The 20,492-nt window shown below is 41.0% G+C and overlaps 1 protein-coding gene across 1 annotated transcript; it reads left to right on the top strand.

Moving 5' to 3' along the window:
- The first annotated feature begins 1,224 nt into the window (after positions 1-1,224).
- Positions 1,225-19,060, top strand: DYRK4 (dual specificity tyrosine phosphorylation regulated kinase 4). Its single transcript, XM_039707867.1, has 14 exons — positions 1,225-1,784; positions 5,439-5,522; positions 6,874-7,023; positions 8,097-8,232; positions 9,380-9,543; positions 9,906-10,042; positions 10,886-11,026; positions 12,643-12,781; positions 14,972-15,053; positions 15,794-15,966; positions 16,555-16,615; positions 17,150-17,279; positions 17,990-18,135; positions 18,576-19,060. The coding sequence occupies exons 1-14, from the start codon at positions 1,761-1,763 to the stop codon at positions 18,800-18,802; spliced, it is 1,794 nt and encodes a 597-aa protein (XP_039563801.1). The 5' UTR covers positions 1,225-1,760; the 3' UTR covers positions 18,803-19,060.
- Positions 19,061-20,492: the final 1,432 nt, after the last annotated feature.

Genomic DNA, 20,492 nt, shown 5'->3' on the forward strand with positions numbered 1-20,492 from the left:
GGGGGAAACTGTATTCAATGCCTTATGTAATCAAAAATTAGTTGGTCCTCTTCAGATAATACAAAAGAATGATCCTAATGTTGTTTTTATTCCTGCATGATTATCACAGCAAATTTGAATATGGTTACAAGAATGTAATAAAATGAAGAGGAGAGAAAACATTGGAAAGAAAGGAAATAAAGAAAATAAAATAGAGGACGTTCTTCTAAATGAGGGATGGCTGAACCATGGGCAGATCTTTATTTCATTCCTTTCTATGGAGGCTATCCTGGGACTGCTAATGCAGAGACACTGTTGACAAGGGCCTGGAGTGACAGGACAGGGGGAAATGCATTTCCACTGAGGGTTTAGATGGGATTTTGGAAAGAAATTCTTTGCTGTGAGGGTGCTGAGGCCCTGGCACAGGTTACCCAGAGAAACTGTGGGTGCCCCATCCCTGGCAGTGTCCAAGGCCAGGCTGGATGGGGCTCTGAGGAACCAGTGATAGTGGCAGGTGTCCCTGCCCATAGCAGGGGGTTGGAACTGGATGATCTTTAAGGTCCCTTCCAACCTCAGCCATTCTAGGAGATCTCCATGCCTCCCCTCCTGGCATGACAGCCTGAGTGGTTATTTGGTGAGAAAATAAGTTTTTCTTGCACATGAGATTTATAATACTGGGGAGGATTTGTTGCTTAGAGGGTTGCCAAGCTTGGATGAACGGAAAAGTGGGAGTAATGGAAGTGGGAGCAATGGAAGTGGGAGCAATGTGCCTTTTAAGAAGGTGCAGCCCAGCAATTACATCAGGAGGGGCTTTGCAGAGACCACCATGTGTGCAAAGGAATAACTGTTTGTCCTTTGACCATTCCAGCAGCATCTGTAAAAGCAGCAGCCTTCAGTGGGTGAGCATGTATTTCCTCCTTGAAAATCCTGGTTTCTGAGTGAAAGTAGAACTATTCTGGGTTGTTGACAGATTTCAGACCATCAGGGAACATGTCATTCTTTGGCTGTATGAAGGAGGAGACCACGCTGTATTTTTGCTTTAGATATTCCCCTGAGACAGCTGGGGAATAGGGACGCCTCCATCAGTGCCCCATCATACATGCACAGCATCCAAAGGAGGAGAGGAAAGACAGGAGGCCAGCTAAGTTCTGTCTCATTATCCGCACCAAAACAATCCACACGCTCATTATCCCACAGGGCAGAGCAGCTCTGCACCAATGCCCTCAAGAACCACAGACCAAAGTGCCACAGTTTGACACATAATGCCCAATGAGAAACCAACCCTTAAGGAATTAATTAATTTTAATTTTCCAGTCTGTCAGTCTTGTTAAAGAGATTTTGCTCGCTGTATAGCAAGGTCGCTGTGACAAATTTTGACAAAATCCAAGTTCAAGTGTTTTTTGGTTTCGCAAGCACATGAGCTCAGTGAGAAAGAACAGACTGAGATGACAAGGAGAACAGCCAATCCTGTTATATTTGTCTTTCTTATTACTGACTTGCCATGATAAATATGGAAAATTATATTTGGCTAGAAGGAGGCTGAGAAAGGGAACAGATGGCCACCAAAAGAATACTAGAGCAGCTAATAGTCACTGGCATATTTCCGGGAGAAAAATTTAAATCTGAAGCCAAGCAGAAGCATTATCCATTTTTTTCTGCTCAGGGCACTGTGCATGGAATTGCTCCCGCTATGCTCTGACTAGATGAAGGTGGGCTTCCTGAAATGCCTTCGCTGAATGGAATAAACAGCTCCTGTCCTGCACTTAACAGCTCTTGCAGTAATGCTGACAGAAATAGTTGACAAGGTGGGAAAAAATGTTTGTGTTTCTACTGTATTTTGAGCGAGTGTATTTCCTATGGCTTTTTAATGTATTGTATGATTTAGCACCTGTGTTGTATTCTCTCCATGTATTCTACAGGCTTCATTCACTTTTGAGAACGGGGGAAGAAAATGCCCATGTGAATGAGGAGACAATGGGGTCTTTATTTCATGTAGCTGTGTATTTAAAAATTTCCAAAATTTTAATGCATTTCTGGTTTCTATGGTTAACATGGTACTGAAAAAATACTCTGATATTTTGAGAATTATGGAAGTGTGTCATGATGCCTGATTTTACAGAATGCTATAAACCTAAAACTTTGTGACTGTGGGCTAGGTGGTGGATGAGGACCTTGCTCTGATTCTTTGGTAGTAACTGGAATGAGCAAGGTGGTCCAGGATTTGAAGGGCTGGAATAGCAGGAGATGATAGTCTGGGATTGCAGCATTGGAGCTGTAGGACAAGGCTGAGTGCCACAGGAGCAGGAAACCAGGAATGAAATGGGGTGGAATAGTAACAGTTGCTGCGGTTTTTCTTTGGAGTGCATCTGCCAGAATGAACCCAGCCACAACAGCTCAGCTGCAGAGTCCATAGGGCAACTCCAGGGTTTTGCTAGAGCAGTTCTGCTGGGTCACCTGGATCAAGACTATCAAATAAAACCACTGTGTGGACTGTCCAGTAAATCCACCTGCTCCTCATTCAGCCAGCAGCAGGACTGGTGTAGACACAGATCAGTTTTTCTACAAATAGAAGTTTATATTATTTACCTGTTTGGGGGAATTTTTATGAAGATAGTCACTTACTGATTTTATTTAATAAATTGCCTAAAGAGCAATAAAGACTTAGTAAGTAGGTTTTGAGAAAGGGGGACAAAGAGGATCACAGATTTCCATGGTTAAAAAAAAGGCATGGACTGGTTTTGCTTTTGCACTGTAAAAGGAGAAATGTCCACCTGAAAATCCTAGTAATCTTTCCCCACTGAATGGAAATTAAATGGATTCCAAATTCTGGCAGCACATCTTTGAGCCCACTCACATTCTTCCTTAGCTCTTGCTTAGTTTAAATATGTTTTTTAAGTGTTTTATGTTCTGTTGTTAGTAAATCTACTTTAAAAAAATAGAAATATAGACATAATTGCCTAGCTTTTTAAAAGAATTGCTGAGAAATAAAATGCCATTTTGGAGTGAAGATTCTTCAGTCTGCACAGGTATGTGAAGTCATTGTTTCTTTGGTTTTCAGTGATAGCTTTTTCTCTATAAAATCCTGGCTTTGTATTGACTTGTAGCTAGAAAAGCATGAAGCAGTTAAGAAACTGCCTTGAAATGAAATGTAATATTTTTGTCAGCTCCAGAAACTGAAAATTATAGCTTGCTGGGAATGAAGTATGGATGAAATGTGAGGAAAAAGTATAACATGCACTAAAACGAATAGTCTTACAAAGAGCTGGGCTGATATAATTACCAGAGTTTTGAGTGTGTATCCTGGACTCACCTTCATAAAAATGTGATTCTCCTTTGAAATGCAAGATACGTAGATTGCATGAGAAGATTGTCTGTAGATTGTCTGAAAAAATACTCTGGCACTGAGTTTTCTGTGGAAGCATCACCTAAAGAAATTCATACAAGGATATTTGGTGCTCTGGGCAAACTGTGTCATGCTCTAGCACACTCCTGTTTAGGAGTCTAGTGACCCTCTTCTGTGGCATTTGCTGTGTTGGCACTGGTAATATTTTGGATTTACAGCATATCATCCTTTATCCCCGGCTGGGTGATCTCCAGTTCCAAAGATGGGAATTTCTGTGTCCAGCAACGATAGATTTTAGTACTTATCCCTTTCCTGCCGTTCTCCTGTGCTTCACAGCCACCCATGACCCCTTCATCTCACGCCAGAGCTGTTCTCCATTTATTCTAAATCAGAAGTTTGCCCTTGCAGAATGATTATTCATTTGTGAACAGGAAGAGCACACACAGAGCAGTTATCTCAGGGGCAGTTTCCAGCTGGTCTGCCCAGCTTGAGTGGTTTCTTCCTGGCTGATGGTGAGAGCTGAACTTGTCATAAGGCAGCATTTCCTCCATGTGGTCAGGTAGATCTGTACACAGAGTTTTAACTCCATATTTAGTTTGGAACAGTCTTTTAGAGTCTCTAATCTAAGTGCATATGCAAGGGTGGATATAGCACAGCCTCTGGAGGTCAAGAGGAGGCTGTCAAGATCATCAGGGGGATGGAGCAACTCTGCTGGGAAGAAAGGCTGAGGGAATTGGGAGTGTTCAGCCTGGAGAAGAGAAGGCTTTGGGGTGACCTCACTGTGCCCATCTAGTGCCTGAAGGGAGCCCACAGGAAAGATGGAGAGAGATTCTTGACAAGGGCCTGGAGTGACAGGACAAGGGGCAATGGCTTCACACTGACAGAGAGCAGGTTTAGATGGGATATTTTCCCATGGGAAAGAAGAAAGAAATGGGAGGTGGGAAATGGGAGGAAGAAATTGCTCCCTGTGAGGGTGGTGAGACCCTGGCACAGGTTGTCCAAGAGAAGCTGTGGATGCCTGGAGCCTGGGGCTCTGAGCAGCCTGGTCTGGTAGAAGGTGTCCCTGCCTGTAGCAGGGGTTGGAACTGCTTGGTTTTTAAGGTCCCTTCCAACCCAAACCAGTATGTGATTCTGCAGCAATGCAGATGTGCCCTGCATATATCACTGTGCATAAGTCACAGTGTGTTTGTGTGGATCAGTTTGCATGCAAGCATCCCTCACCCACTACAGATTTTGTATATAAATATATATACACTTATGTTTGTCTATGTCTATATATATGTCTATATATGGATATCTGCAGTGTATTGGCACAGATGCAGCATCTAATTTGAGTTGTCCCTGCCTCTTCCAGCCTCAGACTCTTTCAGGAGCCCTTTTGACCAAACCCAATGGGGCTCACTCCAGCCTGTAGAGCAGAGCTCCAATCTGCTTTAGCCATGGAATTTTCTTAGTCTAAATTATCCTAAAGATTTTTTTCATTTCATTGCAGTTTTTTATTGGGCAGAAATGTACAATGCTAATGAGCATGTTTATTGAAAAACTGCTGAAAGCACCAGCAAACTCTTTAAAATAGTGAGCTGCTTAGCACTTTCCCCTTGGGGTGTTTTGCATTTATTGCTAATACTATCTGCCCATTGGAGCCAATCGAGTTTTTCTATATTTCAGTAAACTTAAACTCTGATTTTATTTTTACAAAATCTGCCCCACAAGCTGAATCAGTTTAATGGTGCTTTTAGCAATGTATGGGCTCACAAGCTACCTCGTGAGACAGTTTAAAGTTGTCCTTCCAAGCAGACTTACTACCAGCTTCCAAGTACATATTTAGGGATGGCAGAGGGCCCCTTTCCCCTTGGCTGAGCAAAGGGGCACACCAAGCATCTGAGAGGCATAATAATAAAATAAACTGTCTCTGCCCCAGCCCACAAAACAGCTGCTCAATTGAGAGAAGCATTGCCAGAGTGTAACATGTTTTCAGCAGCTTTTGTGGCCCTCTCTCACGCCTTGTGTTGGCACAGGCATTGCCACAAAGGAGGGGAATACAGAAATCAGGCAGGGGCTCCATATTTTTTGCCTCCAGAATAATTTTTATTAAAGCCTCGCTTTATGTTTGCAGTCTTCCCATGTGGATGCTTTTTCTCAATCTCAGCTGACTGTTCAAGAGAAGGATCATCTGGGCTCTAACAGAGTCTTCCATCAGGTATGTGACTCTTCAGCTCCCTTCAAAATACCTGAATGTTTGTTTTTTAAGTGATCTCTTATAAAAAATTAATATGGGCAGAGGCAAGTTTTCTACTCCTTGCCCTCTTCCATTTTTTCTGTGGCTGTATGACTGTCCCAAGTGCCTGCAAGTATTTTGTGTTTGCTGTGTTCCAGTAGCATTTGAGGCATTTCTTCTGCCAAATCACTTTTGTTCCTTCACGCTTTTGGGAAAAGTCCACTGGAATCCCAGGTCTAAGTTTTTAAAGGCTATTCCACAGTATTGGAATAAAACAATTGCTCATTAAAGTTGATTGGCTTGAGAGCATTGCTCCTTTGCTTTTTGAAAAAATATCAAACCTTACCTTTGTTATCAAAAGCTTGCCAAATATGTTTCTATGCTTCCCTGAGGAGAAATATTTCACAGGTTTATGTGGCTGTAGCTTTAGCTCTCTAGACCTTTTTCCGCATTTCACAGTGCATAGTTGATCTATTTCAGATCTATTTCAAATAAATGTTTTATTATTTACCAAAGAAATAGTCTACCTGAAAGAGTTTTCTTTGCTGCTAAGAGTTTGACTTCTCTGACTTGAGATATTTGAGACATTGATAGGACATACAAGACATGCATAAAACTGTGCCCTTTACTGACTGTCTGTAATTAACAAATTATATAAAAGTATTTTGCAAATAATAAATGGGAGAAGTCAGGAAGGACTAGTAATCTGGATTATTTAAATGAGCATAAGCATTTATTTTTAAGCAAAGTTTGCTGAGAGCTTGCCTTTTCCTCAATAAGGAGTGCAATAAATGGGCCCAGTTAAATAGAGCTGTGTAGGAAACGAGGCAGAAGGAAATATGGAGAAACCAGTGCAGGGAAGACTTCCCACTGTGTCCACCCCTGGTGTTTGGCAGCAGTCCAGTCCCAGTTTGTCTTCTGCCACTGGGAATAGTTAATGATATTTTCTGCCATTGACAATTCATGCCTACTTATTACCCTGTGTGGGCTTTATTTTCCCCACTCCCAGGAGTCCTGCTGCCTGAAATGGCTGCTGGGCTTCAAAACCCAGCCACCCTTTGCAGCTGAAGCAGTCACTGCTCTGATGCTGAATGGAAGTGTTCTTGTGAGGAGTCTCATTCTCTAAATTGTGCTGGGTTGCCTGGACAGCCTCGTGCTGCCTGTTAGTACAGCTGGAGCTGCCTTAGCATCTGCTAATTTCCCCTTTGTCTTTAGGTGTCAGAAGCGAAGCACACACATTTTACAAGGAGTTACATCCCTCTGCTGTTCATAGGTGTGACACAGAACTGCTTGCTAGGTCATTATGTGACATTTCCTTGTGCTTTCTATTTAGAGAGTCAGTCATGGTGTCCTTTCCCTCCCACATCTGGAAGGTCAAGTGAAGCATGGTCTGGCTGCAGATGCTGCAAACCCTCCCTCCTTTGAGAGCAGCCTGCCTCAAATAGCAAATAAGAGCTTGCAGAGTGTCCTCCCCTCTTTTCAGGTGAGTTATAAAGCTCCTGGACACCTTGTTTGCCTGGTGAACAAGCCTCCCTCAAGTACCACTGAGAGAGTGTCAGTGGCAAAGTGTCACAAGTGTGGGGGAAGAGAGAAAAGGGGTCAGAATTAGAGACAAGTATGGAAAAATGCTTCATTTTGAAAAGAGCCCATTTTTACTTGCACACATCCTTAACTCAAACCCCACAAGCACCCATATGCATTTATTGAAGTGGTACCAGTCAGGACTGCTTGCAAGGACATGGCGGACCAAGCTTGCTCACTTGTTCGTCCATATCCCATCACCTGGGTTCTCCTTGTTTTGGCAACCATGTGCTGGTTTTTAACATGGCTTTGGTACCCTTCTGACAGAGACAGACACTGAGCTGGTTTTTGTCTCCATCCAGCCCCACTTCTATGAGGACTTTCTCAAATAAATAAAGGAATCATTTAGCTTGGAAGAGACCTCTGAAGGACATCTGGCCCAACCTCTCACTACAAGAGCAGACTTGGAGCAGGCTACTCACATTATGATCCATTTATCCAGTTCATCTCCCACTCACTGGGCTCCAGCGTCACAGGCCCTGCTCAAGGCAAAGTCCATGATGCTCACTGCTTTTCTCCCATTGGCCAAGCCAATCACTTCATCAGAGAAGACAACAAAGTCATTCAGACACCATTTGTTGGCATATCCATACCGGTTATACCAAATCAACTTCCTGTCTTTCACTTGGTTTGGCGTGGTTTCCAAGAGGGATTGTTCCACAGCCCTCCAAGGATGAACAGCATTGGTATAGATAGCATTTCTAGAGAGTCCATATACTGAATGAATCTGGAAGATGAACGTCCTTCTCTCATTTATAGAGATTTATCTTTCCATGGTCCAACAGCCTTTAGTGCTTTTGGCTGAATTTGCAGTCTGAATAAGCATGGTGTTCTAGTGCCCAAGCTTGCTTGTTCTATCTCAGCAAAAAATAAATTTACATAGAGATTACTCAACTAATCCAAAATAAATATATTGCAGCTTTGTCTCTATGAATGTACCAGTTTTTAATTTTTAATTTTTTTTCTGATTGGCAGGAGAATGGAACTCAAGGCAATTTTCCTCAATTTAACCTTCCAGACAGTCTTCCTGAGAGTGATACCAGAGTCCATACAAAAGCATCCGAAGTGGAGAGCACCAGCATCGGGGTCAAACTGCCTATGACAGCTTCAGGTAGAATATCCCTGGATAAACTGAAAGGACTGGAGTGACAGGCTGCCTGCACAGATGAGGAGTGTGTACAGTCAGGACACTCAGGGACCAGAGGTGCCATGTTAAATGGGTGCTGAAATATTTAACAATTTAGAGCACAGCAATATGGATGGGATTAAGTGATTTCTAATTATCCAGCTTGGGGGAGTACCCAGTAGGGGAATGATTTGACTAACACAAATACAGAAGAGAAACATGCAGTATCAAAAAGAATGTATATTTGTCTAAGACTTAGGTGGGCTAGATGAGAGCAATATTCCATTACAGGGATAAAACCCTTTCCCACTTCCTTGTGGCTGTGTCCCATTTTATTGATGTGGGCTAAATTGCATTATGGGAGTTCTCGGATCTAGAAAGTTTCTGACAGAGTTAAATACTTCTAGAAGGAGTCTAGGAAAAAAAAGAGTAGTGGCCTTTTGCTTTGAAATTATTTAGCATCCCTGCATAGCTGGATGAAGATCTGCCACTGTTTAACAAAACACCCACACATGCATGCAACACATAGATTTATAATGCTCCTGTCTGAATATATATCCACATTTAAATGATGGGAGTGAAAGTGTTAGGGCAGCTGAAATTCTATGCAGCAAGAATCAGAACTAGGAGAAAAGCAGATTTGGGCTCCATTTAATTCCTAACCTCAAACATCTGACTGATGATTTTTATCAGAAAAACAAGTACTTGAAAGCTTTGGTTAACTAGACATTAGTGACATTTTATAAATATAGCAATCAAACCAATAAAAATGTAACTTTTCATGTAAGTTATGGAGCCTGAGGGAGCAGATAGACAACAGATGGGATTTCCATAAAATCTATATACATAACTTCCCTCACAATTAAATAATTTACCTAAGCTCTCTTAAAAGTCTTGCTGACAGATGATGAGTGCTTTATTGAATTTAATACTGCAAGCCAGGAAAAAAAGAATTGCATGAAATTGCAAAAAAATAGAACTCTTAGTCGGAAGGGAGCTCTAACAGCTTTTCTCAGCATCCTGCTCAAAGTAGTGGGCTCTACTGTGAAATGTTCCATTGTAAAAGCACTTTGCCTTCAGGTTTCTGACATTTTATTGATTTTCGGTTTTACGTTCTTGTTTTCTGATTTAGAAGCCTTGAAAAATTTTAGAAACCAGTTAACAGTCTATGAGCAAAAAGAAATTTTCAATTATACAGAGCTCTGGTTTCTTGGCCTGGAAGCTAAAAAGATTGAAGGTTTGCCTGAAACCCAGAATAATAATTGTTATGATGATGAGCATGGTTCCTACTTAAAGGTAAGTGGAAAAGTTATGGTATTCATTTTGAGCTCAGTAAGTTTGTAGTGATTTTATGCCAACTCTTAGGTGTTGTCTGTGAAATAAATGTTGTTTCTAGAAGATAAATATTCACATAGTGAAAAAATGCCTTTTAAAGCTCAGGGGAGAATTCACTTTGCATGTCATGCAGGGCTGATACAATGTAGCTGGGCTATGGAAGCATCATTTGGGATTTTCCTTGTTACCCTTATCTGATGTAGATTTCACCTGCAGCTAGCCCACCATCTGTCACGGAGAGCGGACTCAAACACACACGAGCTACTGGGAAGCCTGGTCTTTGTTGTACTCTTTGAATCTGAACGCTTTGTGTTCTTTTGAAGGTTTTACATGACCACATTGCCTACCGCTATGAAGTCTTAGAGGTCATTGGAAAAGGATCATTTGGGCAGGTGGCCAAATGTCTGGATCACAAAACCAATGAGTTAGTGGCATTGAAAATAATAAGGAATAAGAAAAGGTGAGATATCTGCTGACTTTAAACCAGTAAAATCACCCCTCTTATATACAGGCAAACAGTGACAACATGAACAAATTAAAATCAAACCTCCTGTACATTCATTAAACACAGTAAGGGCAGATTGAGGAAAGAGGATGTCAGGAACTGACCTGGACCTGGAAAAGAGACAGCCTAGGAAAGCAAGCACAGTTTCTCCAGGCTCACAAGGTCTCTCTATCTGTTGCACAGTGAATACACAACCCAGGTAACCAGCTGTGCAGGACTGAGAGCAGGGAGCATCCCCACAAGGTTCCAAAACCATAGGAATATGTTGGAAGGCACCCATCACTTGCTTGGACATGAAAAATTCTACACTGTGGTCCTAAGCAGCCTGTTCCTGTTAAGTGGCTGGTTACAAATTTGTAAGCTTGAAGCAGAGTCAGTGAAACAGATGTTCAGCTGTTTCATTTTCCCCCCTCAGTGAAAACTAAGCGTAAAGCTGCTTTTCAAAATCCACTGTCTGTGGTAGGTGTGAAACATGTTCAAGGAAAGTGAAGCATTTCTGTAGACTTGAGAGCACCAGGATTTTAGTCTGGATGCTCACTGGAAAACTTTTCATTTAAAGGTTTTTTCAGACAAGTCAAATTAGGTATACCCTGAATTGTTATGTAAGGCCGGTGTATTTAGACTAGGAATCAACAGTAAGAAATCAAAATTACAGTGGTTAATGGGATTGAATGAAACATTTTAATAATTGTCCCACCTGCTGAGTTTATCATAAGCTTATGATGTTGGTAGCATTTGCAGAAATACAAATGCTACCCTCAGTTGATGTCACCATTCCCGTGTCATGTGATATTTCAGATTTCACAGCCAGGCTTTGGTAGAAGTGAAGATCCTTGATGCTCTGCTGAAGAAAGACAAAGATGATACTCACAATATCATCCACATGAAGGAATATTTCTACTTTCGCAATCACTTCTGTATCTCCTTTGAACTGCTAGGGTAAAGTACATTTTCCTTTACACACACCTTGAGGAGAATTGTAGCTCTTGTGCCTTACAAGATTTAATTTTTATGTCTTCTTCAGAAGAATTGGCAGTTAGAAAGGAACACTGTCTAAATACAGACTGCATAACTGAGCCTTTGATCACCCAAAGTGAACTGAAAAAGGCCATGTTCAGACTTCACACGGGCAATGACATGATCCATCTCGTATTTTCTGTGCTGGGTATTGAAGTCTTCTTCCCCAAAAGACCTGTGAGGAAAAGAGTAAATTCAGGACTGATAAACTTCAGGATATATAAATATGAATAATATCAAATAATTTTAAAATAAAACTGCCTCTTTTTATGAATCTTTGCTGCAGGGCATCTTAGGAGGAGTTCTGGAGGAATGTCAGAGAAGTCAGATCATTTTATTCATCAGCCTTCTTGTAATCAGGGAATCAAACTGGAATTTTCCAGGCTACCCACACTTCTCCAGCCCTTAAAGTCCCCATTGGTGCATGTGCCACAGCCCCTGCTGAAGTTTCAGCATGATATGGACAGCTTGATCCCAAAGAAACCAAAATCCCTTGTGTTGCTGCATGTGAGTCTGTCACTTACAGTCACACAGGGTAAGAGGTGACTCCTCTCCAGGGAAGACACAGACCAGTCTTTTCTGAAAGCTGCTATGGAAACACACAAGGAAATGCGAGAGCCACTATCTTTAGCTCTCCACAGAGGAGTTGAAGACTGGTTGTCATAGAAAAATGTTTGTCTGGTAAAATTTTCATTGCCTTTAAAATACTGTGAAAAGCCTTTGATTTGTGATCTTTTCCATTAAGTCTGGGCAACTTTAATTCCAAAGGAATGGATTATGCCTGCCACCAATGGACACTCTAGTGAGGAAGGCAGAAAGCTTCAATTGGCCACGTCCTTGCAGACATGTGCTAGTGCTGAGGACACCTCTCACAGGGAAGAATTTATTCCTAATATCCAATCTAAACCTACGCCTTTTTCAGTTTGAAATCATTACCCCTTGTCCTGTCACTATCAAAAATCTCTCTCCCTCCTTTTCATAATCCCCTTAAGGCACCAGAAAGCTGCAATGAGGTCTTCCAGAGCCTTCTCTTCTTAGCAACTACTCCTGCCCAGGTTATCCTGGGCAGGAGTAGCTGCTAAGATGTGATGGTCACCAGAAGGATATAAAAACCTAATGAGACCTGAATTGATGGAGAGGTTATCTAGAAATATTTACTGCTGGTTAAAAACCTTAAACAGAAATTATTTACTCTAGACATCAAAGCAAAGAGAAATTATAGCAAAAGGAGACAGAAGAAAAGTTTTTTTGGCTCCTGAATGTTTATTGTTCTTGGTAAAGACTAGCATAGCTGCTTAACAGCAGAGAGTTTAGCAAGCAAGTTCACTGATTTTACATCTGCTTTAGATCTGGGAGGTGTTTGTGCATATCACATGCAGAGCAGCATTTGCAGGAAGGAAAATAGCTGTCATTTTCCTCTGTATGAGTCCTCCATGTGGGAAGATGAGCTCTTAATGCACTGGAAACTAATCATGCCTTTAAAAATAAATTCCCCAATCTCTTATCTGCTCTCTGTCTGCTGCTTCTTCCTCCCCCAGAATAAATTTGTATGAGCTGATCAAAAAGAACAATTTCCAAGGCTTCAGCCTATCGTTGATTCGCCACTTCACTAGGTGTGTGCTGAGGTGCTTACAAGTGCTCTACCAGGAAAAAATCATTCACTGTGATCTGAAGCCTGTAAGTACAATCATTTAATCACCTGGTATTCTGTACAGAATAAATGAGCTTATCCTATTCTTTATTGAGAGGAACTGTCAGGAGAAGCCCTAAAAACCCTAAAAAACAGCTTCTGTTTGTACAGAAGCTGCAATTTATTTCAGATTATGTTCATGCTACGGTTAACTAATTATTATCATTGATTCTGTTCATTCACCAAAGCATTAATGAGACTATTTGGTTGCCAAAACGTATGCAAATATGAATCAAATTCAGGTAATGACTTTTTGCTTAGAGAAAAAGAAAAGTACTCGTAAAATTAAGTATTTCAAGATAAGGGACAGTGTAATGCAAGGAGTATTTACAAGGCAGCCTGTTTCAGGTTATCCTATTAAGTGTATTTAATTTCTTAGGCAGAACTATACAATTAAGTAGCCTAGTAAATGGCAAAGGAATTCTGTGGAACAGTATTTAGGGTGTTCACTTGTTTTTGGAGGAACATCTGACCTCCAATTCCCTCTGCTGTATCTGCTAAGCATTCATGCTGGGTATTTTCCATTCTCCTTAAGCCCCAAATTTAATATTTTGCAATTTTCTGAGATTTTTGCAGGATTTTAACTATATTTTCACTTGAGATGAAAGTTTCTCTTTATTTCCTTTTCAAAAGGGCAAATTAACCAATAAAGAAATAAATAAGTTCTCAGGGAAAAATGTTAAGGATAAAATTCTGCTCTCACTTTGCTAAATGTATCTTGATTTAGAATTCTGAGAAGTCACATAGTGTCTATACCCATTGTCCTGCCAATATCTTTGCCAGACCAATTTGCAATGAGAAGAGAGGCTTGCAAGATAACCCAAATATATGAATCTAAAACAATTAGCCCAATAGGAAATTTGTTTCCAGGCAGCCACTGACAAGGAATGACGTTGGCAGCATCAATTAGTGTAGTCTGTATTTAAATAGAGCAACACATTAGTGAAAATGTGGTGAATTGACTAAAAGACAATTTTGTTCTCATTCAACAATTGTACAGTTTCATGAATTTATGTTGCCTGAAACTCACATCTGTTATCCCATCTGCCTCCTATGATATTTCTCAGCATAAGGTAGAATATGGAGTCTCTCTGGCCTTTATGCTAGATAATCACTGCCTCCAAAGCCTGGTTTTTCAGTCAGTCCTAGCTTTCCAGCTTTGACCAGCTCCCTTGCATTGTGAGGGATTCAGTATAAGAGACAGAGTCCTAAGATGAGCACAAAGGGATATCAAGCTGCAGAGAGGGGATGCTGCTTCCCTTACCAGAGCCAAGAGCACCTGGATTGTGGAAGTCAGTCCCTGCCTTGACTTTTACCAGTAGCAGCTTCTCCTTCCTGGCACATGAAGTATTTCCTTATGAGCTAATTACCTAGGAAATCACTTCATCATTATTTGGCATCCACCTGGGAAGTGTTCAGTCCTTCAAAGCCCTGACATATAATCACTGTAAAACTGGTTGATAAAGGTAACCGTCTGTCTGCTGAGGAGTGGAGAAGGAAATCCTTAATTTAGAGAGACTTTTAATGAGGATAAAACTCAGCTCTGCAGAAGAGAGCTGAAGGCTGTGTTTGCTCATTAGTGCACATATCCCTGAGCTGGCTGTTTAAGGATCACTTCTCCAGCTGGACTTGGAGGAACCCAAGTGCTGTACCCACCTGCACCCAGCTAAGAATCCATAGAACCCAGCTAAGAAACCTGCCTTGTCCATTTATCCCTCCCTTGAGACTTGTGTATCACACAGATGGGGAGGGGTGGGCTGACACAGAGTCTGGGGCAAGCAGTGCAGGGAAGAACTGTGGAGCGTGGCTCCTTCATGGGCCAGGGGCTTACTGTGCTTACAAAAGGGTGGTTCTGGTTAATTAGCACAGCACAAAGCCAGGTGCACTTTGGCTTTTACTAGATAAGTAACCCTGAGTTTTGGGGAGCTCTCTGGTGCCCTTTTTGGCTCACCTGCAGCCTGGATACCTTCCCAAATCTCCCCTCTGCTTTGCACAATTGCACATTATTGGCTGCCTCCTCATGTTAGCAAATGCATTCCAAAGGAGTTGAATTTCGAAGCTCTCATTATGCAGAGAAGTGTAAATGTGATTTGCATTCTGATTTTCACAAGTGTTTGCTAACTTAATATGGTGCTAAACCCCTCTTTACCCTGTGATTATTTTTTTTTTCTTTTTAGGAGAACATACTATTATACCACAATGGGCAAGGTTCAGTCAAAGTTATTGATTTTGGATCAAGCTGCTATGAAGACCAAAGAGGTTGGCAGAAAAGTCAAGTTGATGTAATTTTCTTAATAAGCTTTCTTACTTTTAAATAATGTGGAAAAACTATTTCTTGGACTGGGCTAATATATTGACCTATGCCCCTAATTAGAACCTGGTAAACTGTTCAGCCACTGGTGGTGGAGCAAATACTGGTAGAGACAAGTAAGATATTACCATTCTTTTTCTTTGTCCCAAGCCAAATCAGCTCCTTTATTCCTGTTGAAATCAGAATTGCACTTTCAGGAGTGGTTAGCTGGAACAAACTTAAGAGGATAATCCAAATATTTCACTTATCAAGAAGTTTGACAGGTCCAGAGAGCCTTTCTCTGTGAATTTAACTCTCTGTGAGTTAAATTATAATTGGTAGGTTTTGTATGAATAGCACAGGGAGGGAAATGGGAACTGTGCTTTTAATTTAGGGACTGTTGATTGATGCAAATGGAACACCTTCAAACAGGAAAATGAGCAGGGATAAACTGAATCGCAGCATTAGTAGAACAATTTCCTTCAGTGAAATTTGTTGAAAAACAATTTCTAAATAGAACAGAGGAAAGTATATCACCCATTACATTTAGGACGGGATTAGAAAATGTTTCCAGAGCCTATGTAAGCAATCCGTGGATAGACAGATTTATGTATGATTCCTGAACATATGCCACTTTTCTGTGAAACCTGCAAATTGACATTTCAGTCCCAACTGTGATATTTTGCTTCTTGTCTAATTTTTGATTCAGTGTACACCTATGTTCAGAGCCGCTTTTATCGCTCCCCTGAGGTGATTCTTGGTCATCCTTATGCTATGGCTGTTGATATGTGGAGTTTAGGCTGTATCATAGCAGAGCTTTACACAGGCTACCCGCTGTTCCCAGGGGAAAATGAAGCTGACCAACTTGCCTGCATCATGGAGGTAACTTTTCGGATTGGTTTGTACACCCATTTGATAAACTGCACCACCAGAAACAAAGAGAAACCTCAAGCAATAATGAAATATGATTGGCTACGGCCTGGCCTTCCAGAGGGAGGTTTAATACAGCCAAATGGCTCTTTGAGCCAGAAGGGCCCCTCTGAACCTCTTTTCCTCCAGGCTGAGGCCCTTTCCCAGCTCCCTCAGCTTCGCCTCATCAGACTTGTGCTCCAGCCCCTTCCTCAGCTCTGTTCCCTTCTCTGAACATGCTCCAGCCCCTCAATGTCCTTTCTGAAGTGACAGGTCCAGAACAGGACACAGATTTGAGGTGTGGCCTCACCAGTGCCACACCTCAAATCTTGCCCTGGTTCTGCTGGCCATGCTATTTTTGATGGAAAGACATGTACAGGCAGCACTAAGGAATCCCTTAATTCCCTCCACAATAAGAAGAAATGTTTTACAGACATTTCACAGTAAATTGCAACATTCAACTTCTTTTCATAAGGAGGGCAAAATGCCACACCCCACCTGATGGTTGTTGTGTATCTTTATGAAATGAGAAGTAACTCCATGAATTCATTTTCTATGAAGGTATTGGGTCTTCCACCAGCTGATTTTATCCAGGCTGCATCAAGGAGGAGAACATTCTTTGGTAATTTCTTCCGATTATGTGTCCTTTCTGGATCCCTCCCTGGTAGTTAATCACTAATTAATAGCACTGGTAGAGAGTAGAGTCAGAGATCTTTAGCTAATTCCTAGCTGATAAAAATACTTCCAGGCAGAGGTATGGAAAAAAAGCAAAAGGATAAAATGAGGCCTATAAACGAACCTGGACCTCTGTTCTTCATGTCTTATAGGCCTCTAATTGCCAAAGTGATAGAGAAGTTGCTCTTTAAAAATATTGTTGCTGAAAGGAATGCAGTGGGCCCTGGGAACTAATTTACATTTTTAATTTCTCTGTATATAAATTTGGTTTGGAAATTGCTCAAAGCAAACAAACCAACAAAGAGTAGGATGTGGTCTCTAGGATGTAATCAATCCTGTTTGCCACAATTCTGGTAGATTATCAATCCAACAGGGCAAAACTGGAGTTAGTGAGATGGACATGGATACTACTTATGCAACTTTTTAAAGTATTTAGTGAAGGTTTTTAATGTATTTTTAAAAATTATATATTTTTTTCAAGATTCCAAAGGTTTTCCTAAATCCATAACTAACAGCAAGGGGAAAAAGAGATGCCCAGACTCCAAGGATCTAAGCACAGTGCTGAACACCCATGATGCTGGTTTCTTAGACTTCTTGAAAGGATGCTTAATGTGAGTTTATACTGTATGCAACAAGCTACTTTTGACTTTGCTTTCATTCTTTTGTGCCTTTAAAATCTTGGTATCTGTTGTGTTTGCTGTTTTTATTTTTTGGTGGGGTGTTTTGGGTTTGTTTTGTTTACCATGTGGCATCATTTGTGTAACTATTATTATTGACACTTTACTATGCCTTCTTTAGCAGTGACTTCAAATTTGTTTCTAGCAAAATAGCACTTTCCTAAAGAAATTCTACAGAAACTGCTAACTTGTGGTTACATGGGGAGGGAAGAGAAAATCATCCCACCATGTTTTACAAGAAAGTTGCTTTCAGTGTTCTCTGTTTGCCAAGTCTGTGTGAATAATTGATTTATTTTGGTTTGCTGGTTGAATCAGAATTTTCAGAAAATAATTTCAGTGAAGCAAAAAATCAAACCTTAAACAAGAATGTTGGGTCCCTCCTCTAAGAGAAGCAGGAACTGAATATTAAAAATGGTTTGGTGCTGCAGAGGGTTTGGTCAGCACAGTGTTGATGTAAATAGGTTTTGAAGGCTGGAGAATATCACATAAGCTTTTTCCATGGTTTTGGCATAAAAATAAAATTATTTTGTTTCAAAAAAATGTCCTCATGACCTGACTTTCAAAAGACAGGGCTGAATCTCTTGCCTCTTACTGATTTTCAGATAGAAATAGTTGAATAATGATTTGTCTCCTGTGGATTTAAGGTGGGAGCCTTCCCTGCGCATGACTCCTGATGAAGCGATGAAACACGTGTGGATCCAGGAGCCAAAAATATTCCGGAAACTGCAGGCCCCAAGGAAGATGAGTGATGGCTCATTCTCTGCACTGGAAAATAGAAGAGAAACTATTCGTAAGCATGTTCCACCTCAGAACTAAGGGCCTTTATACCAGTGTTTGGTGTTTCTTTGTGTTTAGTGTCATCTGCCTGGAGTAAGGGGAGGTGGAAGTGTGAAGATAATGGATGGCCCCTGAAATTGGGTGGGTAAAGGCAGCATTCCTCACTGGTGTGGAACTGCATGCCTTATGTTTTAGTTCAGCTGCCTGCAAGAAGACTGGATGTGCTGAAGGTTCACATGGAAAGGCCTTTTCCCTGCTGAGAACAAAACAGTATCTGACACCACACCACAGTGCATGTCACTTTCAGAGCAAAAGAATGCAACAGTGCGGGCTGTAAGATCCCAGAGAAAAATTTCACCTGATTTGCTGGGAATTTGTGTCAATCCTATATTTTACCTGCTGTTAAGAGTCTGCAGTTCTTAACCTTTTCATTTTAATGATTTGTTGTTGCAGAGAATCTCTGGAAAAATGCAGCTGACAAAGTGAGAAGTGAACTGGCTGACAGACTGACTCCTTTCACAGGCACAGCAGAAAATGATGTGCAGAACACAAGAAAGCATGCTATTCCAGAGAAATATTTGGAAAACCACATGGAAAAGCCTATTAAATATGATCAAACAGAAGACAATGGTGAAAGAGCTCTTCCAAAAGCTTCTCTTTTTTTCCCACCAATTAAGTAACACAGATCACAAGCTATGATTGGCTCAGTTGCATACCTAGTGTATTTTGTAGGTATTATTTGTACTCAGGAATATAAGCTATATCTGTCTGTTCATGGGCTGTGCACATTGTAAGTATATTTAATGTTCTTTTTACCCTGAAATCATCTAGTCAACCAAAACAGAATTTGAGAACCATTCCTTTTCCTCATCTCCATCTTTGTGATCAGAGATTCTTCACAACCAGCAGCAATAAAATGGAGACTGTAGAGGTGGAGAGTGGCTTATTCTTTGTGTTATAACAGACTTTTGAATTTTATATTTTCCTTGATCCAAAAGAACAGATGTGTTGACTGAAGAATCTGAATTCTTTTACTTACAGCAGCGTAAGTCAGGAATAATTAATGGATAAGATTACTGAATTTACTTATGTATAAAACAAGCAAGAGAAATCAAACCCAGGATCTGCATTTTCCTCCTGCTCCATCTTCCTCCTTTTATAGTGAAGCTGCTAGATGAAAACCATTGTCACACCTTCCTAGCAGATTTAGAAATGTAAATTATGCTCTTTAGCTATCTAGCAACAAGAAAGCAGAGTGGTATTCTGGGCCCATTTCTGCAGGGACTCAACAGGAAGAATGGATTAAAGCAAGCTGGTTTGATTTGGGAGAATTGTCCTTCATGGCAAGTTTAACTTAATATTCTGAAAAAACCCCAACAAAAAACAAACTAATTTCTATGATCCCTATAGCTTATGTGCTTAATGTGTTTAATTTAGGTATTTCACTCTTCAAATAGCAGACTATTTTTTCACTGCATTTGTAAAGCACCTACCTCATTACACCTCTTACATTTACTGGACCTTATAGCTAGAAATTCAGTTGAAAAGGAATAATGAGAAAATTGTCCTACCAAAAGCAGCTGCTACTTTAGCAGTGACACTGCAGCAGCCCCAAGGGAAAGAGGTGTTCAGAGGTGTTTTAAGTCACCATAGCAGCAAACTCCCACAGGCTCTTTTGCAAAAGGAAAATCCACAGGATATGGAAATGGTCCTCAAACAGTTCCAGTGTAACAGAAGTAAACAAGCCACCTGACAGGTACAGCTGAATCACGTAATGGTAGAAGTCACCTCAGGAGAAATTAACTGCTGTGATCATCCCCTCAGCTTCAGGCAAATCCTGGGACTCATGAAGAAACAACTGGAAAATGAGTGACCCAAGAAGGGCAATTTCCCCTTACTGAAGGCAATTGAGTGGAGAATTACAAGGGTATTTTGGCAGACAAATACCATCCTGCTGTGATGCAGGCATTCCTGACAAGCAGGCCAGCTTGCAGTGCCAGAATTATTTGTACCTCTGGTATAAGAGAGACTCCTTTGCAGCTGAACCCTCACGGAAACCATAAAATGTTCCCATTCCCATTCTTCAGCAGAATGATGTACTGGGAAAAGTGACTTCTTTTCTGCACCATGTTATGGCACAGGGTGGGTGCACTGCACAGTGTGAACAGAGCCCTCATTGCATTTCTCAGACCCTTGGAACAAGAATTTACTAGTCTGGTGCAGTTGCTGCTCATTCTTCATCTGCTATGTCACATTCCCTTCACTGCTTAGGCTGCCCTAAGTCACAATATCTGATTCTCACAACTGTGCACTTGGGTTTTTGTCTGCTCTACCTCAGGGGCAAAGTTTGGGATCAATTATATTGAGGTG

This window comes from Passer montanus, unplaced genomic scaffold, assembly GCF_014805655.1.
Source record: "Passer montanus isolate IOZ18808 unplaced genomic scaffold, ASM1480565v1 scaffold20, whole genome shotgun sequence".
Lineage (NCBI taxonomy): Eukaryota > Metazoa > Chordata > Aves > Passeriformes > Passeridae > Passer > Passer montanus.